The sequence below is a fragment of the Paramormyrops kingsleyae genome, chromosome 8, assembly GCF_048594095.1.
Source record: "Paramormyrops kingsleyae isolate MSU_618 chromosome 8, PKINGS_0.4, whole genome shotgun sequence".
Lineage (NCBI taxonomy): Eukaryota > Metazoa > Chordata > Actinopteri > Osteoglossiformes > Mormyridae > Paramormyrops > Paramormyrops kingsleyae.
Window position 1 is genome coordinate 29,931,729 of NC_132804.1, and position 17,914 is coordinate 29,949,642.

Consider the following 17,914-nt stretch of genomic DNA (forward strand, 5'->3'; position numbering starts at 1 on the left):
TGTAGGTGAAGAAGACCATGGAAGCCACCCTGCAGACCGTCCAGGACATGGTGAACATCGAGGACTATGATGTCACTGACTGCTTCCACCACAGCAATTCCATGGAGTCCGTCAAGTCCACTGTCTCGGAGTCGTTCATGAGCAAGCCCAGCCTGGCGAAGAGGCGCGCCAACCAGCAGGAAACGGAGCAGTTCTACTTTACGGTGCGATGGCTGCGTCTGAGGGAGCTTGGGGTTGGACGGGAGGTCAGCGACATGTGCTTTTAATTTCAGCTCTTCTGTAAGTGGTTGTATTCAAAGTGATAAAGATGGCTTAAAGTGTAACACCAGACAAGCTGGTTCTCTGTCCAGCCTGGTCTGTCAGGCTCATGTTCAGCACAGCGCTCTCCAAGTTAAGCGATGTAATCGAATCAGTGCAGGGCTGGTTTCCCTGAAAGCTTTCAGAATGCCCTGCTCAAGGCTAAGATGTCAAGAGCCCTTTCGAGTGAACACGCTAACGTCTCCTTGAGTTCTGAAATGCCTACTGTCCATTCCTGCTGACTCACATTGGCCAACAAAACCAAAATGAATGAGCAAGTATCTTGCATAGTTCCTTTTGTGTGAGTTTCACCTTACTCGAAGGTTTTACGTTCGTCATGGTACTTGAGGTACAGGTTTTTGTCGTCCCTATGTCCTATTTCACTGCTCCTTATAACTGGCTTGCAGATCCATGGTCTCCAGTTCTACTTAAGCTCAATCTCTGAACATCTCGACTGCTCTGGATGCACTTTCACCCTGGACTTTTTATTGCTGAGCTCCACTAACATTGGAGGTTCTGTTGTTTTTTCATTGCTGAAAACACTGCATGTACTCAGTGTGATTGACATTTTTCCAATGGCAGTGTTTTAGTTGTGCTTGAATATACCTTTGCCTTCTGAAGGGAGGTTCAAGTTACCATTAGTGTTTTTTCGCAAAAAAATTTTCACGCAGCAACTAAAATATACAGCTTAGGCAATTAATGAGGAAACTTGAATGTAAGTTTATTTAGACTCCTCCAGAAGTCGTTTGGAAGGTAGCCAGCTCTGAGCTCATCTCCTGAGCTTTCTGCCCGAGCAGGTGCTTCACCGCTCTTCCTGTCCGTCCTTGAACTGTTTACCATTATGTCTCCTCTCCTTACAGAAGATGAAGGAGTTCCTGGAGGGGAGAAACCTGATCACCAAGCTGGATGCCAAGTATGACCTGATTCAGAAGACGCTGGGAGAAAGTGAGTTCTCAGGGATGCTGGGGGGGGGGGCATCGTTTGGTGGATGTGTCACCAAATGTAGAGGGAGGACTTGAAGGTACAGCCCAGTCAGGGGTGAGCCTGGGCCTCCACTATATTGCAGTCACCTAAGTTCATTATCTACGCCCGATGTTCTAGCGTCCCCACTAATTAATTACTCACTGATTAATGAAGGGGCCCTACTGTTGGACCGTAACAAATGTGGAGTGGCTGGGACTCCCAGGGGAGATGGATGAGGCCCACAAGTCCAACAGCACAATTCCTCCACATCCTAATAGCTGGAAGTCATTCCTGTGGTGCTTCTGATTCAGTTAGAAGGACATTTGTCCCACATCACGTTCTGCCTCTTTTCTGCCATCGGGACTGACTGTGTCTGCTCCTGGACCAGTCCCGGGACTGCTGACCCAGCACACGGCTCCTATGGGCCCGAGGCGGCGTGAGCCGGCTGGTGTGCACGAGGGCTGCTCTCTCCGAGCGATTTCTGGGACGGCCACCACCGTGCGGCGGTCTCACCGAATAGTTTCCCCTCTCTGTCAGGGTCTGGCAGGGTTTGGGGGCTGATGCACCGGCCGGCCAGCCGCGGATGGTTTACAGATCAGGCCAGTGGGGGATGGGAGCGTGCGATGGGTCGGCGGCGGGGGGAAGAGGTCCGTTTATGGCCGCTGTCCTGCATATGGAAGAATGTGGGTCTGCAGGCCGTTGCGGGATGAAGGTTTGGCCAGAGAAGGGGGAGGGTGGAAGGATGCAGGTCTTTGGGTGGGCGGGTAACTGAACCACTTGGGGGACCTTCGTCACTTAAGCTAGGCTGCATGTCCAGCTGTGGCTGTTTCTCCTTGGCTAACCATCTCCTTCTCTCTCTCTCTTTTTCTGTCTCTTTCTCTCCATCGCTCTCTCTCTCTCTCTCCCCCTCCCTCTCTCCCCCATTGCAGGCCAGAAGACTGAATGCTGTGTTGCCAGGTAGGTCTGCAGAAGGGAGGAAATGGCTCTCAGGCACATACGCGCATACAGTGAGCTGTGCGGTCTGCTTGCTAATGCATGTCGACTCTGTGGCTGCAGAGATGTACGCTCTGCCCCCACATGTCACTGCTTTATGCAGGTAGGGGGCGACAGAGAACAGGGAGCAGTGAGGGTAGATCCTGGGGTATTTAGGACAACAAAAAGCTGAAGGTGGACACAAGACACATTTGAGGAAGAACAAACCCGGGGACAGCGAATTCCAATCATTTATAAGCTGTTCTCACAAGCTGAGTGTATTATCTTCTGAGGTTCATCGCTAATGATTAGGCTGCACACAGAGAAGATGACGGATTATGGCCACAGGAACCGCTGCTGGCTGGCTCTGCATACGCCTGTTATTTTAAGAGTTCTGAATGACAGAAATAGGCTCTGATTCTTGGGTCTAATTTGTAGCAGGGTGAGGTTGCGGCGGGAAGGAAAATAACAGCGACATGCTAATAACACACTGCCTCCTCTCTTCTTTCATGTCCGTCAGTGGAAGGAGGAACTCCACCGTGCACAAGCAGGTAATTTCGCCTCCTACTGGACGTGTGTGTGCGTGCCTTAGGCCGCGTGCAAGTCTGTCTGCTGGTCGAGCTGCCCTCTGTCCCCAGCTCGCAAAAGGGAGTCACGCCCTGGATGGAGATAGCGAACATGGTTAGAAAAAAAGCATCCCATGATACGGACGACCGTATGGGGAATCTTGGTTAGGAACTGCAGTGAGGACACGCACAGCATGCAATGGGCGTGGCATTGTGGGGGTTTGGGGGGGGTTGGGTGATTGAACATTTCAGCGCCTCTTCACAGCGTGTGCTGCTGTGTTCCCTCAGAAGAGCCCCCCCACCGCCTGACCCATGGGCGTTTTTATGTTATTTTTGAACAGAAAATACAAAGGCAGCAGGAGCCTGCCAATGACAGAGCAGGAACCCACTTTCAAGAACAAAAGACAGTGCAGCTCCAACCGCAGACGAGGACAGCCATGCGCGCTGACTCGAGCATGCACATGCCGCATGCCAGCCGCACACCTCGCTCCCGCAGCTTTGCTGCCCCCTAGTGGTGCTCTGGTGCACAGACTCCCTTTGTGAATGAAAAGCACATTGTACTCTGTCTGTGCAGTCTTGTTACTTCTGCTCTTTTGAGTGCTAGGCATGGAAATCCCAGGTGTTGGGGAGCTCTGAAATAAATGTGGGGAAGCTGTCTTCCTCCTCTACATCTCGTTGGGTGTTTGACTTCATTTTTTTTTTAGGGTTAATGGAAATTCTCACTGTCGATATTATGTTGTGGCACCGAAAAAAAGGCGTGGTTTTGGTGTGATTCTCTTAACAATTAGTGGTAAACTACAGGCCTCCCCTCTCTCACGCGCGCACACACACTGACTGACAGGCGAGGCCGCAAACGGAGCGTGACTGAGAGCCTGTGAAATGTGGCCTCATTTCCCCCTCTCAGCAATTCTCCAAAGTCAAATAAATACACGGGCTAAGAAGAAGCAGTCGCCTAGCAACCGCCGGTTTCTGCCTCGGTCCTCCCTGGGCGGCGTCACGGCAACGGTGCGGCCGTGAAGAAGTCCCTTTTCTAATCCTCAGTCTGACTCTGGCATCCCTCTGCAAATATTATTCTATATTTTCAGTGCAGCGCTTGTTCATGATGGCTTCTCAAGCTCAGCAGAAGGTCCCAGGGCAGTTATTCTCTTTCAGTGCTGAATATTTCCCTGTTTCTTCTAGGAATCCAACCAAGTCATTCCACTCATGGTGGAGAGCTGCATCCGATTCATCAGTCGGCATGGTAGGTTGTATCCTGATCTCTCTCTCGGCTTCGGGTTTCCCATTGGGGAAGGGGGGTGAGAATCAGCATCACGGCATCTGTGGCATGAATATGCATTCGGTGACGGATGAGTGTCTGCAAGTTTAGGAGGTGCTACTCTGCACTGATGACTCTCACTGCCAACTGCCTCGTTCCCTCACGAATAGGGGTGGGGGAGGCACCCATTGTGTGGCTCAGCGGGTTAGGAGGCCGTGTCTGTTACCAGAAGGTTGCCGATTCACACCCCAGGGTCCACAGTGTGATGTCACCATTGAGCCCCTGAGCAAGCTCCAGTCTTCTCAGAAATGTGTGTCACCTTGGATGAGAGCATCTGCTAAATCAGTGTAAATATGAAGCCAACTAGTATAGATACATGCTTCATACTATGAGACTTAAAGGTACCACTGTTTGGCTGTTAAACATTGTAGGGACCCTTAATAATTATAATATACCAGTAAAGCCATTAAAGGTTGGCTTGGCCCCTGTATCACTCTTCTGATTTGTTAACGAGAGAAACGGTCACCACGGTGAGCTGCGCAGATGCTGATTGGGTGATGGCCGTCCAGTAGTAATGTGCCATCTGTCTTGCTATTAGGACTGCAGCACGAGGGCATCTTCAGAGTATCCGGGTCGCAGGTGGAGGTCAACGACATCAAGAACGCTTTCGAGAGGGGTAACGTGCTCTTTTTTTTAAAAAAAATAAATAAATAAAAATCCATCTGACCCTCCGACCCCTGCAGCAGGTGGTCAAGGTGCCATCTATGAAACATTTATTACATGTCAGGGGTTAACCGGTAGTAAAATGGACCATGAAATGATTGGGTGACAAACTCTTCTTTTGTTATAGCAACATAAACAACAAGAATAGCCATTAATTCATGAACATGGCTGGGAGTAGCGTTCTGCCATGTATCAGATCGTGTCTCATTCCATTTTTACCTTGTGGGTCAGAAGACTAATGCTTGTCATTTTGATGTTCGCTGATTGCAGTTTCTGTAGGTGGTTACAGGCAAAGAATCTGTGCAGCTGAATTAAATGAAACTATCCTAATTATGATTTCATACGTGATATTCTGTGTTAAATGTGAATTACTAATAGAAACTGTATGAAAATGGTTATACTTATAGTATTTTACAATGAATTTTTTTAGTATTGAGGGGGCGAGGGGCGGTCCACATTGTCTCCCTGCCGCTAAACCCAGATGTGCTGAATTTGCTCTTCTCACCGGGTCCCCTAGGCGAAGACCCCCTGGCAGGCGACCAGAACGACCATGACATCGACTCCATCGCCAGCGTGCTGAAGCTGTACTTTCGGGGCCTGGAGAATGCCCTCTTCCCAAAGGAGGTCTTCCATGAGCTCATGTCCTGTGTCTGTAAGTGCCGTCACCTTCACAGGTGTCTCATACCGAGGGAGAACGCTTACTGTCCACCATAAGGACTCCACATTAGATGGCAGTTGTGAACTTTATGAAAGGTTCTTTGTTTCGTCGTCGTTCTGCAGTGATTTGTACTGATTTTGTGTCTCTCTCTGTTTCGGCAGCCATGGAGAGTCTCCAGGACAGAGCTGTTCACATCCGGAAGGTTCTGCTGATGCTTCCTAGCGGCACGCTGGTCGTCATGAGATACCTGTTTGCTTTCCTCAGCCAGTAAGTTCTGCTGTGCACTCAGTCCTTGTTCCCCTGAGGCCTGCAAGGTCCCAAAGCAGCATGGTGTGAGGATATTATGGGGCTGGTCTCCCCTTAAGCCTGCCCTGGGACACAGCTATCCCAGGGATGGATTTGAGGACTGTCTTGCATGTAACACAATAGTGAGACTCCTCCATCCCCTCCTCTGAATCTGGGAGATTTAAGAAGAGTGGTGTGCAGCAGGGAAGGATGCAGCTTTGGTGCTCAGGGAAAAGTCGGCTAAGAGGAAATAGTAACTGCACCGGCAATAGAGGGCGCCAAAGCCACCCGCTTATATCTGTATTTATCCTGCTGGTGTCTCCAGTAATGATGCGGGGGTGTTGTGGGCAAGTATCTGCCCTTTAGGAGCAGCTGACATTTGCTGAGCTCAGATGGGGAGGGGGGGGGAGCCCCTCCCAAAAACCCAGCTGTGCCTGAGGTTTGTGGTTGCCAGAAACCGGTCTGGCGGGCTCTGTTTTCTTACACGTAATAAGGTCCCTGCATCGCAAACGGAGTGGGCGAAGCTGAGCGGTAATTTATTGCAATATAAAATGGAGAGCGATGCATGTGTATTCCATTTAGCCTGCATCGCTGGCGAGAAAGGGGACCCTGGGGGGCTCAGCATGGGGGCCGAAGTAGGCTGGCCGGGTGTTTGTGCATCTCTCCGACTCGGGGTGCGTGTGTGTGTGTGTGCGTGCGTGTGTGTTTGTTTCCATCTCTCCGTGGACGTTAGAGGCGGCTGAGGTTGCAGGCCTGTCGGAACTTTCCCAGAGGAGGGAGTTGCTGGTTTTTACCTCAGTGAAGCTTTTAATTAAGTGCGATTGAGCTGTCCATTTGAATCATGGCTCCGTCATGTGATCAGAAGGTTGCCAGTTCAAGTCCCAGAGTCGGCAGAATGATAATAAAAATAAATTGAATTTAGGGTCCCTTAACCCCAATCACTCCGGGGACTGTCTGACTCTGCTTTCTCAATTATATGTTACTTTGGATAAATGTAGCTGATAAATTTAAATAAATAGCCAGTTGTATTCCAGCAGATAAATCCAGCTCAGAGCTGGTACTAGGTGTATGACCCTCAGTCCACTAGTAATGGGTACCATGACCTCATAAGACTGACCGGATCGGGTCTCATCCACAGCCTGTCCCAGTACAGCGAGGAGAACATGATGGACCCATACAACCTGGCTATCTGCTTCGGTCCCACTCTCATGTCCGTCCCCGAGGGCCACGACCAGGTCTCCTGCCAGGCGCACGTCAACGAGCTGATCAAAACGATCATCATCCACCACGAGGCCATCTTCCCGGGACCGCGGGAGCTGGAGGGGCCGCTGTACGATCGTGGAGGGGCCTCTGAGGAGTACTGGTGAGCATCACGCCGGCATCTGGCTCCCCTGAGCCGGAGAGGCGGCTGATCAGGGCCGTTCAGCCGAGAGGTATCAGGGTTTCCTGGGGATGCAGCCGTGTCCCTGATTTATGAGCGCCACCTACAGTACCTGCAAGTAGTCACATCACAAGTGATTGCTATGGGACTACATGGGAAGCGCAAAACTGGCAGAATAATTGAATTATTCAATGCATCAATGTAAATTCATTTTATTTTGTGATTTAATCTGTTTTACTAATTGAACCACAGCACTGATCATTTCATGGGAGTTGCTGCTGACAGCATTTGCGTTCATTTCCCTTAAAAGCCAAGATAAATACAGCCCATAGATGCCAATTGATGCGGTGCTTCACTGAAAGTGTATGGAAGAATCATGTTTGTTTTGTTTAAATGGGGAATAGATGAAAGCTAATTAGTGAATATGATTTTATTATTTTGATACTGGTGAATGTGCTTTGTGTTTATGCGGCTCGCCTGCATGCCATTTCTCACTGGAAGTCCATGAGCGTTGCGTATATTGCTACTTAGGCAACATTGATTGGACAGAGAGACATGCAGTCATACTTTAGACCTGGAAGCCAGACTTCTCTCCAAAGTGATTGGGGGATGTCTCTACAAGACATGATAAACTACCAATAACATTAATGCTGACGAATGACAAGTGAAACATGCTGTCGTCGGAGTTGGCTCACAGTATTCATTGATTCTGTCCCATACAGGGGCTGAGAAGCATTTTGTTACAACCCAAATTGACAGCTTATCATTTCATATGTCACCTTTCACAGTGGCTTTTGTAAATATTGTAGATAAAGTCATTATCCTTGAGAACAGAATTTACATACAAATAGTTGACTGACTAAAACACAAAAAGCCTCTTTGTCATACTGCCAATTGACGACACTGTCCTTTCCCCGTTTTGAAAATCACCACCCACCACTGATTCACATATATACTTATATTGTATACATGCAGTATATGGACAAAAGTTTCAGGACACTCGGCCATTACACCTACAGGAACTTTTATGACATCACATTCTAAATCCATAGTAATCCATATGGAGTTGGTCCCCCACTCTTCTGGGAAGCCTTATCACAGGTTCATGGAGTGTGTCTGTGGGAATTTTTGCCCATTCATCCAGAAGAGCATTTGAGAGGTCAGGCACTGATGTTGGACATGAAAGCCTGACTCACAATCTCCATTCTAGTTCATCACAAAGATGACCGATGGAGTTGAGGTCAGGGCTTTGTGTGGGCCAGTCAAGTTCTTCCGCACAACACTCACCCAACCATGTCTTTAAGGATCTTGCTTTATGCAGGAACAGAAAAGGGCCTTCCCCAAACTGTTCCCACAAAGTTGGAAGCATAGAATTGTCCAAAATGCTGAAGCATACCAGTTCCCTTCACTGGGGCCCAGCCCAACCCCTGAAAAACATCCCCATACCATTATCGCTCCTCCATCGCACTTTACAGCTGGCACAATGCAGTCAGACAGGTACCATTCAAACCCAGACTAGTCCATCAGACAGAGAAGCGTGATCTGTCACTCTACGGAACACATTTCCACTGCTTCAGAACCCAGTGGTGTGCTTTACACACCTGACGCTTAGCACTGTGCTTGGTGATGAGAGGCTTGCATGCAGCTGCTTGGCCATGGAAGCCCATTCCATGAATCTTCTGGTGGACAGTTTTTATGTTGGGGTTAATGCCAGAAGAAACGGTACGCTCTTGTGTGTGTGTGTGTGTGTGTGTGTGTGTGTGTGTGTGTGTGTGTGTGTGTGTGTGTGTGTGTGTGTGTGTGAGAAACCATCTGGCCAGATCCCAGAGACCACCTGCCTTGCCGGCGACACATTGTAACGGCACAGAGTGCCATCGTTCTCCAGTTTCCGGTACCGTCTCTAAAACAGAGTGAGTGGTAGGAAAGGCAGCCGGCCTTACAGGGAGCTGCTCAGGGTGCCGAATCAATGGAGGGCGGCGGCTCTGGGCTTGTTTGTTCCCTCCCCCTGCATGCTGCCCCTTTGGCCCTGGCCTACAGCCCCCCCCCCTCCTGCGCCCCGCCATGGTCCTCCAGCCCTTTTGATGTTCTTATTCCTTTTTTTTTTTTTTGTTCCTTTACACTTCAAAGAGGGTGTAAGTGTACATGTAGCTGTTTGAACACAACAGGTTCGCGGAGTCTTGGGGTTCAGGACTGCTCCCAGAATGCACTGTGCTCATCTGTAGTGCGGCTGGGGGGTGCTACCTGTGCTGCCTGGCAGATGTATACGTTTTTTTTCCCGGCCGCTAAACTCTGAACGGTCCGGGAGCTTCAGGCAGGAAATTGCACTGTGACCCCATGGTCCTGACTCCTGGTGTGTGTCCTGCAGTGACAGTCCCCATGGAGAACCCCCCGTGGTGGACGAGCCTGCCCCTGACGCCTCTTCTCAGCTGCAGAACAGCGATGATGGTAAGCGAGAACGTGGGGGGGGGGGCTTATTGACAGTTGCTTGTTTATCACTGAATAGTGAAACATGCAATTTTATATTTGAATTCATAATATTATATGACCACCGTGTATTTCTGGTCCAGCTATTTTGGGTACATCTCTCTGGCGTCTGAGAGTATCAGAGTGTTTCTCTTTGGTGCCTGAGATTACTGCTCAGGCGTTTGAGTATATCAGAGTATCTTTCTGGTATCTGAGATTATCGCTCTGGCATCTGAGAGGATCTCTGCTTGACTGTCTTTCTCCTAAATGCTGTCCTTTGACTTTTTGGGCAGTTTGCAGGCTGGCTTCACTTCAGCACTGACACTCCCTGTTTCCCCATTAACAACACGCCCTGTCTGATGTCACCAAGCCCCGCCTCTGTGCTCACACACCCCGCTTTGGAAGTAACACACCCTGCCTCACGCTGACGGCTGCTTCGCGCTTAACATCTCTCCTCCTCTCTCCCCCCATTCACCCCGTCCCCCCCCGCCCTGTCTTTCACCTCTTGCCCCACCCCCATCCTCTCCCCCCTCCCTGGCTAAGCGCAGGCCACTCCCTCGTTTCAGAGTCCGAGCCCGTGGAGGCCATCGCCCGCTTCGACTACACGGGCCGCACCGACCGAGAGCTCTCCTTCAAGAAGGGCGCCTCCCTGCTGCTCTTCCACCGCGCCTCCAGTGACTGGTGGGCGGGCCGGCACAACGGCATCGACGGCCTCGTGCCGCACCAATACGTCGTGGTCCAGGACATGTAAGGCCGCCCCCTAGTGGCACGGAGGTGTACACACAGTTGGAGCTTGGGCGTGGTGACCCTGTTTCAGGCAGTGAATGTGCAGTTTTGCCCGTCACTGGCTTTCAGTGCCTAGCTTGTTTCAACTTATTCTATCCTGTTTAAACAGCTCTTGTCACACGTAAACAGCACGGTCTCTCCTTCTTTCCAGCATGATGCTTCACTATGTACCTTTGAGTAGAGGTATCAGAGTGAACGCCCTGCCCTGCCAGGTCCCATGCCGACATTCTGTCCCCAAACCCGTCTGCAGTCAGACAGGCCTCACTGAGCACAGCCTTAGATCTGTAGCCCTCACCCATCTTCTCTTCCACATGTCCAACGCAGCCGTGTCATTACCTGCAGTCACTTTTTCCTGTAGCTTTCTGGCAATGTGGTTTTGACTTTGCTGAAACAGCAGCTGCTTTTCCTACCCGGTCACTGTAATCATGCACCCCCCTCCCCCCAGGGAAGACGGCGTCGCCGGGAGAGGAAGCCCAAAAGCCGACGCTGAGTTGGCAGCAGATGCGATGCCACTGGAGGAGAAGGTGTCCACCAGGGGGAGCCTGAGCTCACCAACTGGCGGCCACGTGGCTGATATATACCTGGCTAACCTCAACAAGTAAGAGGCTGGTAACTTCGCTTCGTGCTTGGTGACCTTGCTATTTGAATAGTCTGCATGTGATGCTGTTACTGGATTCTGTTTAAAGTATGCATGCTAGGAAGGGCACTATAAATTACAGTTGGCAAAGCTGGCTCCTGTTGCTCGGTGGATGTTTTTGATTGGTCGATTGCAAAGGGGCACACATGCCGATTGGTCCGTGGGGAGCATGCCCAGTATGTTGCTGGCCACGGTTCTCACTGACTGTCCATGTTCTCCTCAGGATGAGGAAGCGACCGGAACCTGGGGGTCTCCGCCGGACGTTCCGGACAACAGAGGGGCTCTCGGAGAGTTGCCAGGCAACCCCTGCAGGCAGCAGGACTGCCTCCCTGCCACTAGGGGGGGCGCTGCGGGAGGGGCCCGACAAGCGGCCCATCAGTGCACACAGCAGCCTGAACTCCATCACCCGCCATTCCTCCCTGAAGACCAAAGCAGAGAGCCCACAGTTCCGCAAGGCGGCCACCGCAGGGCGCTCCAAGAGCTTCAGCAACCACCGGCCACTGGACCCAGAGGTCATCACACAAGTGGAGCAGAGCTCCCAGGTACGGTGTGACGTTCAGGTCGCGTTGAGTAGGCTTGTGTCGAGGCCATGTGATCATGTGACTCATGTCTGTTTTAGGCCTCATTGAGCATCTCACCTGTTAGTTATTTGGTACAGATTTGTGAGGAATGTTAGCACTTATGCTCAGCCAGTATCCAGCACCCAGAGCAGCTCCAGTGATGTCATCTCTCTGCTGGACACTGCAATCCTTAACCCTCTGGGGACGAGGGCATCGTCGGCGATGCCGCGTTCCTTTCTCATGTATTTCAGTTTATCTCGCTGAAATCTTTATGTAGAATCATGAAAAAAATGCTGACTAAATCCGTAATCTATCTATCTTTTCAAAATGTCCATTGTCAGAAGTATTAAAGTTTTTAAAATTAGGTTAAATAGGCAAAAAAGTAAACCCTGTCACCTTTCTTTGTTTTACCTGCATCGAGGGCGTGCAGTACCGCTGTAAATAGCCGCAGTACCGCTGTAAATAGCCGCAGTACCGCTGTGAATAGCCGCAGTACCGCTGTAAATAGCAGATACATCCCCATCAGCACCATACAAGGGGGGGGGGAGTGGCCAGGTGTGAATGGCTCATGCATACACATAAAAGTTGCTACATATTCGATTGAAGGAGGCCAGAAATAGCGACATGAGGTTTTTCTTATTTATTTATCCAACTGAATGTTGTAACTACACCACTTAGTCATCTTCATGTAGCCAAGACTTTGGTGATCAGATATCTGGGATCAAAACAAACTGCCACCATTGCTTACTATGTACTTTTATAATGTTTCTGCAAGTGTTCCAAACTGCATTTTGCAATGTCTATACTTTGATGTCAAATTGCAAACTTAACGTAAATCTGACATATTTACAATATATATTAAAATTATGTGTAATGCCAAAACAAATATATATAAGAAATAATTTATTTGCCATGAATTAAGTTTATGGTATTGAATGAAATGTGTGTTCCCTACCCTTAGACCCCAGAGGGTTAACCTATTGAACCACACAATGTACCCATGAGAGTAATTAGTGATGGTCAGCAGTGATCTTAATCAGATTGTACTAGTATATTACTTGGGCTGTGATAACTGCATACTAATGGTCACCGATGTGGTCATATTGGCGATGCTGTGACTGCTACCTGTCCGGTGCCCCCCCCCCCCCCCCAGGATATCGAGGCCACCATGAATACGGCGCTGAACGAGCTCCGCGAGCTGGAGCGACAGAGCAGTGCCAAACACGCCCCCGACGTGGTGTTGGACACGCTGGAGCAGCTGAAGGGCAGCCAGGGGGTGCCGGTGCCCACCTCCGAGCCGTCCAGCCCGCTACACTCACGCCTGCTCAAGGAGGCCGACGCTCCCCGGCACCCGCTGCAGCGCAGTGCCAGCTCGGCCAGCGACGTGCCCAGCACCTTCCGCCCGGGCAAGGCTGCCGTCAAGGGCCCCGCCCCCGTCCCAGTGCCCATCCGTGAGCCCCGCCCTCCTGCGACCCGCCCCAAGCCCGTGGTCTTCCCCAAGACCGCCTCCGGGGGCAGTCCTGCCATGGGTTCACCCACCACGTCCATGCCGCCCACACCCCCACCCCCGCCGCCCCCTGCAGACAAGTCCTGCCCCGTGTGAGCAGCAGCCCCCGGGGGGCACAAGCAGCCAGCCGGCCGGACCATGGACCCCCAAACTTTTTTTTTTTTTTTTTTTTTTGTGAAAAGGGACGGGATGGACTTCTCCAGAGACGGGGGCCCACATCCATGCAGGGCAGCGGATTTTTCTAGAAGAGTGCCCTTGCCATTCCTGTCGATGTGAAGTCGCCATCAACTTGTATTTTTCTAGAAACAGCGCAGTGGACTTTGGGGCACTGAACAGCACTGGGGAGGGCGAGCGCTGGCCTTGATGGAACCTAACAATGGACAGGGGGGTGGGGGCATTTTTATGATCAGGGTGTTGATTACAGTGCTGTAACACAAAGCTGTTCTAGGTGACTGTTTTTACGTCGTGTGCCCCTATCTGCCCCCCCAGTCACACCAGCTGACTAGTAGCTCACTTGGGCCGCATCCCCCACCGGAAGACAGTGATGACATCTCTGGTGTTCTGGCATTTTCCTCTTCTAAGCCCTGCTGCCGTCTCTCTCCTGCTAGTCGCTTCTGTTTGACTGTGGCAGTCATCACAGTTCCTGGCTTCGCTATTGGTCGGTGATATCAGGCCCCTCCCCCTGCAGTGAACTTACTTGGGCGCAGTGCCCAGCTCCAGGGGCAGCTCGACACCACATGCCGGCTAGCAAACCGCTAAGCTTCTGTGAAACTCCGCCTCATTCCGGCTGCGTTAACATAGATTAGCAAACCTAATGCAAGGATAACCAACTGTATTCAATAGATACATATTTAACTTTTCAAATGGAATCTGCAGATCAATCTTATACAGTTTTGCCCGGCTGTGTATTAAGGCATTTAGATAGAAGCACAACCTTTCATGGAGAATCTTCCACTGGGGAAATGGCTGCTTTTATATTCTGCATCGCTTCAGATATACAGTCAAGCTGTGTGTGTGTGTGTGTGTGTGCACGCATGCAATGGTGTGTGTGAATGCGTGTGCGTGCGTGAGTGTGTACATGCATGACAGTGTCTTACGATATAAGAGGATATTTCAGGACAGGGACTCCCACTGCGCTCCAGGGCAGGTAGCTGTGCTTTCGGCATGCCGATTCGTAGCAAAGCGGTGACCTCACATTCACCCATGTCTCTCCACCCACTTCCATTGGCTGGTCACTTTTGAGAGATTGAATCCGAGCATCTGACTCATGACTGTTATTGCGGGTGATGCGAAGCTGCCTCACCCTGAAACTGTATCTTCTTAAACAGTAAGGGGCTGCGAGGTCAGTGCTGGTAATCCTTCTGAGTGCTAATTTTTGACTCTGATCACTTCGCTCCTTGATGTTCACCGGTTCACCAGGACACAATTGAAATAGGATCGTTAACCTGCGTCTCGCACCATGGGCCGCTGGATGATTCTGTGACCGGGTTTGTCTTGTTCTGGTCCTTCCTCCGCCTTTACCTTCACTGTACTGGTGTGTAAATGTATGTTCGGCCTCCCAGCCCTTGAAGAGAAGGGAGAGCGACTGCCTTTGCTGCTTTGAAGCCAGTGTAGCCGTGTGCTCATGGTTCAGCCAGGAGGGAGGAATGGAGAAAGAGGCCCTATATGAATTTCTGAATAGTCCCAGGCCCTGCTTGTAGATGTGGTCCAAATAGGATGGGTTCGAGTCATGGGGGGTGTTCCGGACCTAGCCGGGGCGTGAGAAAAGCGAGGCAGCCACTGGCTTTGTAGCCATACACGAGCACTTGGAGTGATGCCTTCTCTCTTTCTCTCTCTCTCTCTCTCTCTCTTTCTTCCTTCTCTCTCTCGTACTGTGACCACATGTACACGGCCTCTTAGGCCGCTGTGCTGATGGATCCTCATTGAACAATCAGGTCGAGGCGGCCGGTTGATGATCGGAGTCATAATGCGGATTTCTAAAGACGCTCACTGCAGGCATTCCACTAACATTTTGTTCCAAAAGAGAATTCCTGTTTGATTTTTATTATTATTTTTGAAAGATGTTAACAGGTGGGTGTAATAACTCGTGTGTGTGTGTGTATGTGTGTATGGTAGGATGTAATCACCATGTGGTGACTCTCCTACTTATGTAACTGGAAACTGTTTCGGGGGGGGGGGGTGGGGTGGGTGGGGAGGGGGGTTGGGGGGCTGCAGCATTAACATGCATTATACAGTAGGAGCTTATGGGGAAAGCTGGGTAGGTCTGGGTTTTCTTAAGACTGTGCAGGTGATTTTTTTAAACCTAATTCTCTTCATGTTTCCCTTCAGGAATCAAGTCGAATCCATTGATGCACTTGACGTTGCCATTGTGTGCTTGTTAAAGGGACGAACGGGGACTATTTTTTTAAGTCATGACTATTAAGTATGTATTTCTTGTCTTTGAAAACGAAACTGAACCTAAAAAAAAGACTGTCATGTCAAATATATTTATAGTTGTCCATCCAAATGTCTCAGTATGATCTGAAAACCTGTGTTCAAATGTACTATGTATATACAATGTTGTACATGACAGAGGTACTTTTTTGGTACAATATTGTACAGTAATAGCAATAGTAGTTTACTCTTAAATAGACCTTATATAATTCTACGTGTAGTTCTTGTAGTAAACTTTTTTTTTTAATTAAACATTGCTTGCTATAGAGGTTTCTGGGTCAGTGTGGCTCATTCATTCCAGTCGTGGTCCAGCTCACATCGTTAAACGTTAATGTTCCCTTGACGACCTTAAAGGCTTGTTCTCCAGCGGTGGGTCTTGGGATCGTTGCCTCTTCCAGCTGCTGATATCATCCTGACCCCAGTGCGTCATCCACACCCCGACTGTCTGCCGCAGCACTTATCCGGAAAAATCTGATAGCTCCACAGAGGGCAAAAGGATGGAGTGGAGGAACGAAGCCAGCAGCATGAAGTCTGAAATACTGCCTGCACTTTCTGGGAATGCGGGAGGAGATGACGATGATACTGGGAATCCCCATGTTTCCTGAAAGACCTTGTGGTTGGGAGCCAGTGTCTAAGGTCCTGATTTTGGGGGATTTTTTTAGAGGCAGCTGACACAGAAGATGCGTTGGCTGGCTAGAAGTGGGGAAGAAAAGGGTGGGAGTTCGTGTCTCACTGGGGGAGCCGTTACACAGTGGCACTGATGCAGATGCGTGGGGGGGCCCTGGGGGCTGCCCGTCGCCTTAAACTGCTCTGTGTGGTCGGAGTCACAGCACGAAACCCAAGGACATAGTCAATTTCAATTTTTTTAAATATATTTTAACCACTTTTTTGTAAGGCAGATTTTGAAAAAGTATCATTTATATTTAAACAGCATGGCCAGAACACAAGGTTACGTTTTCATTGTTTCCATTTGCTGGGTTTAGTATTAGTAAGTTATGTTAGTTTAGTCTGCATTTAGTAAACAGGTGATGAACAAGCGTTTTGATAAATAGCACAGGACTGATTTTGAGACTGGGGGACACACAATATAATGATTTAAATACAAAGGTTTGTTTATTGAAGGGATGAATGAATAGACCACTGTGCCTTAAATGAAATGACACCATGTAATCAGGTTGGAGGGGAAATTAGCACTGTTAAGTGGTTCGTGCTTTGGGAATAGCGTAGATGAGTTGATCTACGAAATATACAAATTTGCATATCTGTGGAATTTCTTCCTCTTACCATGTCCATAAAAATAAAACCGGCGTGTAATATATACTTAAAGTAATGCACTGGGAAGGTGTAAGAGAACGCTGGCGTTCCCATTAGTGACCAACAGGTGGCACCTTCTTTCCGCACCCAGGAAGCTGCTGACCTCCTCAAACGTTATCCTTAACGTGTCCTAATTGTGAGCAACTCACAAATGGGTTACTTTAAGTTCGCCATCTGCAAAGCAAAAATTGTCAATGGAGACAAAGCTATTACTCGGAATTTCAAAATAAAAAGACGGCGGCATCTTTCCTAAAAGTAAATGAGCTGTAAAGTTAATCCGAGTTTTGTTATCCGTTTTATTACATAACTAACCCGATATATAGGTCGCTAATTTTTAAAGCTTGTTTTTATCTGAAAGTTGTTTTTTTCCCACATGCGTTTCCGTCTTCATCACCACATTAAATGATAAATGGGGACTGTATTTCATATACTAAAACAAGGATTGTTATCGCCGATCAGCTTCTGAAGTGAGGGAGTCCATATAAATTTGCATATGTCAACAACTAAATAACAGCGTTAACCGCTAACTGTTCAATTAGCGAGGAAATCATTTCAAACCTAGCCCCAAAAGGCTGTGAGCCATAACTCCAAGCATATCAGTCATTATCTCATATTAATACCCATAAATACAACCTAAAATCTCTATGTAGGAGTTATAGAAATTAATGTGTCGATCAGCTGTTGGGCTTTTTTGATGATTGTGTTATTTGACCTGCAGCACTCACAGAAATTTTTTTTTTAATTGTACCTTCACTTGTCATTGAGCTGTACCCTCAAGGGTCTGCCAATTGTACCCTTAGCTGTAGGTAACTACCTTTTAAGGTACAGAAATGGACTTTGGGGAACACGTCTGTACCATTAGTGGTACATTAATGCTGTTTGTAGCTTTGGGATGTTCCTCATTGTACATTTCTGTACCTTAAAAGGTACAATTAAAAGGGTACTGTACAAATTTTTACCCTTTTATCTGACAGTAGAACCTCGGAGGATTCATCGTAACAATTAGTTTGCACTATGCACAGACTACTGTCTTTGCACATTGTCTTGTTTTATGCTGTAGGTTTGTCTGCATTTTACATACATTATCGTTGTATGCACCAGAATCTCCTCCTGG

At 49.1% G+C, this 17,914-nt stretch overlaps 1 protein-coding gene across 4 annotated transcripts in view; it reads left to right on the forward strand.

The window, feature by feature from the left end:
- The window catches only part of srgap2 (SLIT-ROBO Rho GTPase activating protein 2), a 79,743-nt gene extending 66,519 nt beyond the window's left edge, over window positions 1-13,224 (forward strand). For 2 of the 4 annotated variants that reach the window (XM_023832373.2, XM_072715641.1), the window contains 14 exons: window positions 6-203; window positions 1,158-1,242; window positions 2,190-2,217; window positions 2,753-2,783; window positions 3,978-4,038; window positions 4,652-4,729; window positions 5,294-5,428; window positions 5,596-5,701; window positions 6,858-7,082; window positions 9,466-9,545; window positions 10,112-10,310; window positions 10,795-10,947; window positions 11,210-11,528; window positions 12,700-13,224. In XM_023832373.2, the coding sequence (XP_023688141.1) occupies window positions 6-203; window positions 1,158-1,242; window positions 2,190-2,217; window positions 2,753-2,783; window positions 3,978-4,038; window positions 4,652-4,729; window positions 5,294-5,428; window positions 5,596-5,701; window positions 6,858-7,082; window positions 9,466-9,545; window positions 10,112-10,310; window positions 10,795-10,947; window positions 11,210-11,528; window positions 12,700-13,149 (2,148 nt within the window). In that variant the 3' untranslated portion in view covers window positions 13,150-13,224. Of the gene's footprint in view, window positions 1-5; window positions 204-1,157; window positions 1,243-2,189; window positions 2,218-2,752; window positions 2,784-3,977; window positions 4,039-4,651; window positions 4,730-5,293; window positions 5,429-5,595; window positions 5,702-6,857; window positions 7,083-9,465; window positions 9,546-9,856; window positions 10,085-10,111; window positions 10,311-10,794; window positions 10,948-11,209; window positions 11,529-12,699 lie in introns of those variants that run through there. The other 2 variants (XM_023832374.2, XM_023832375.2) reach the window with 2 other exon arrangements.
- The last annotated feature ends 4,690 nt before the right edge of the window (window positions 13,225-17,914 follow it).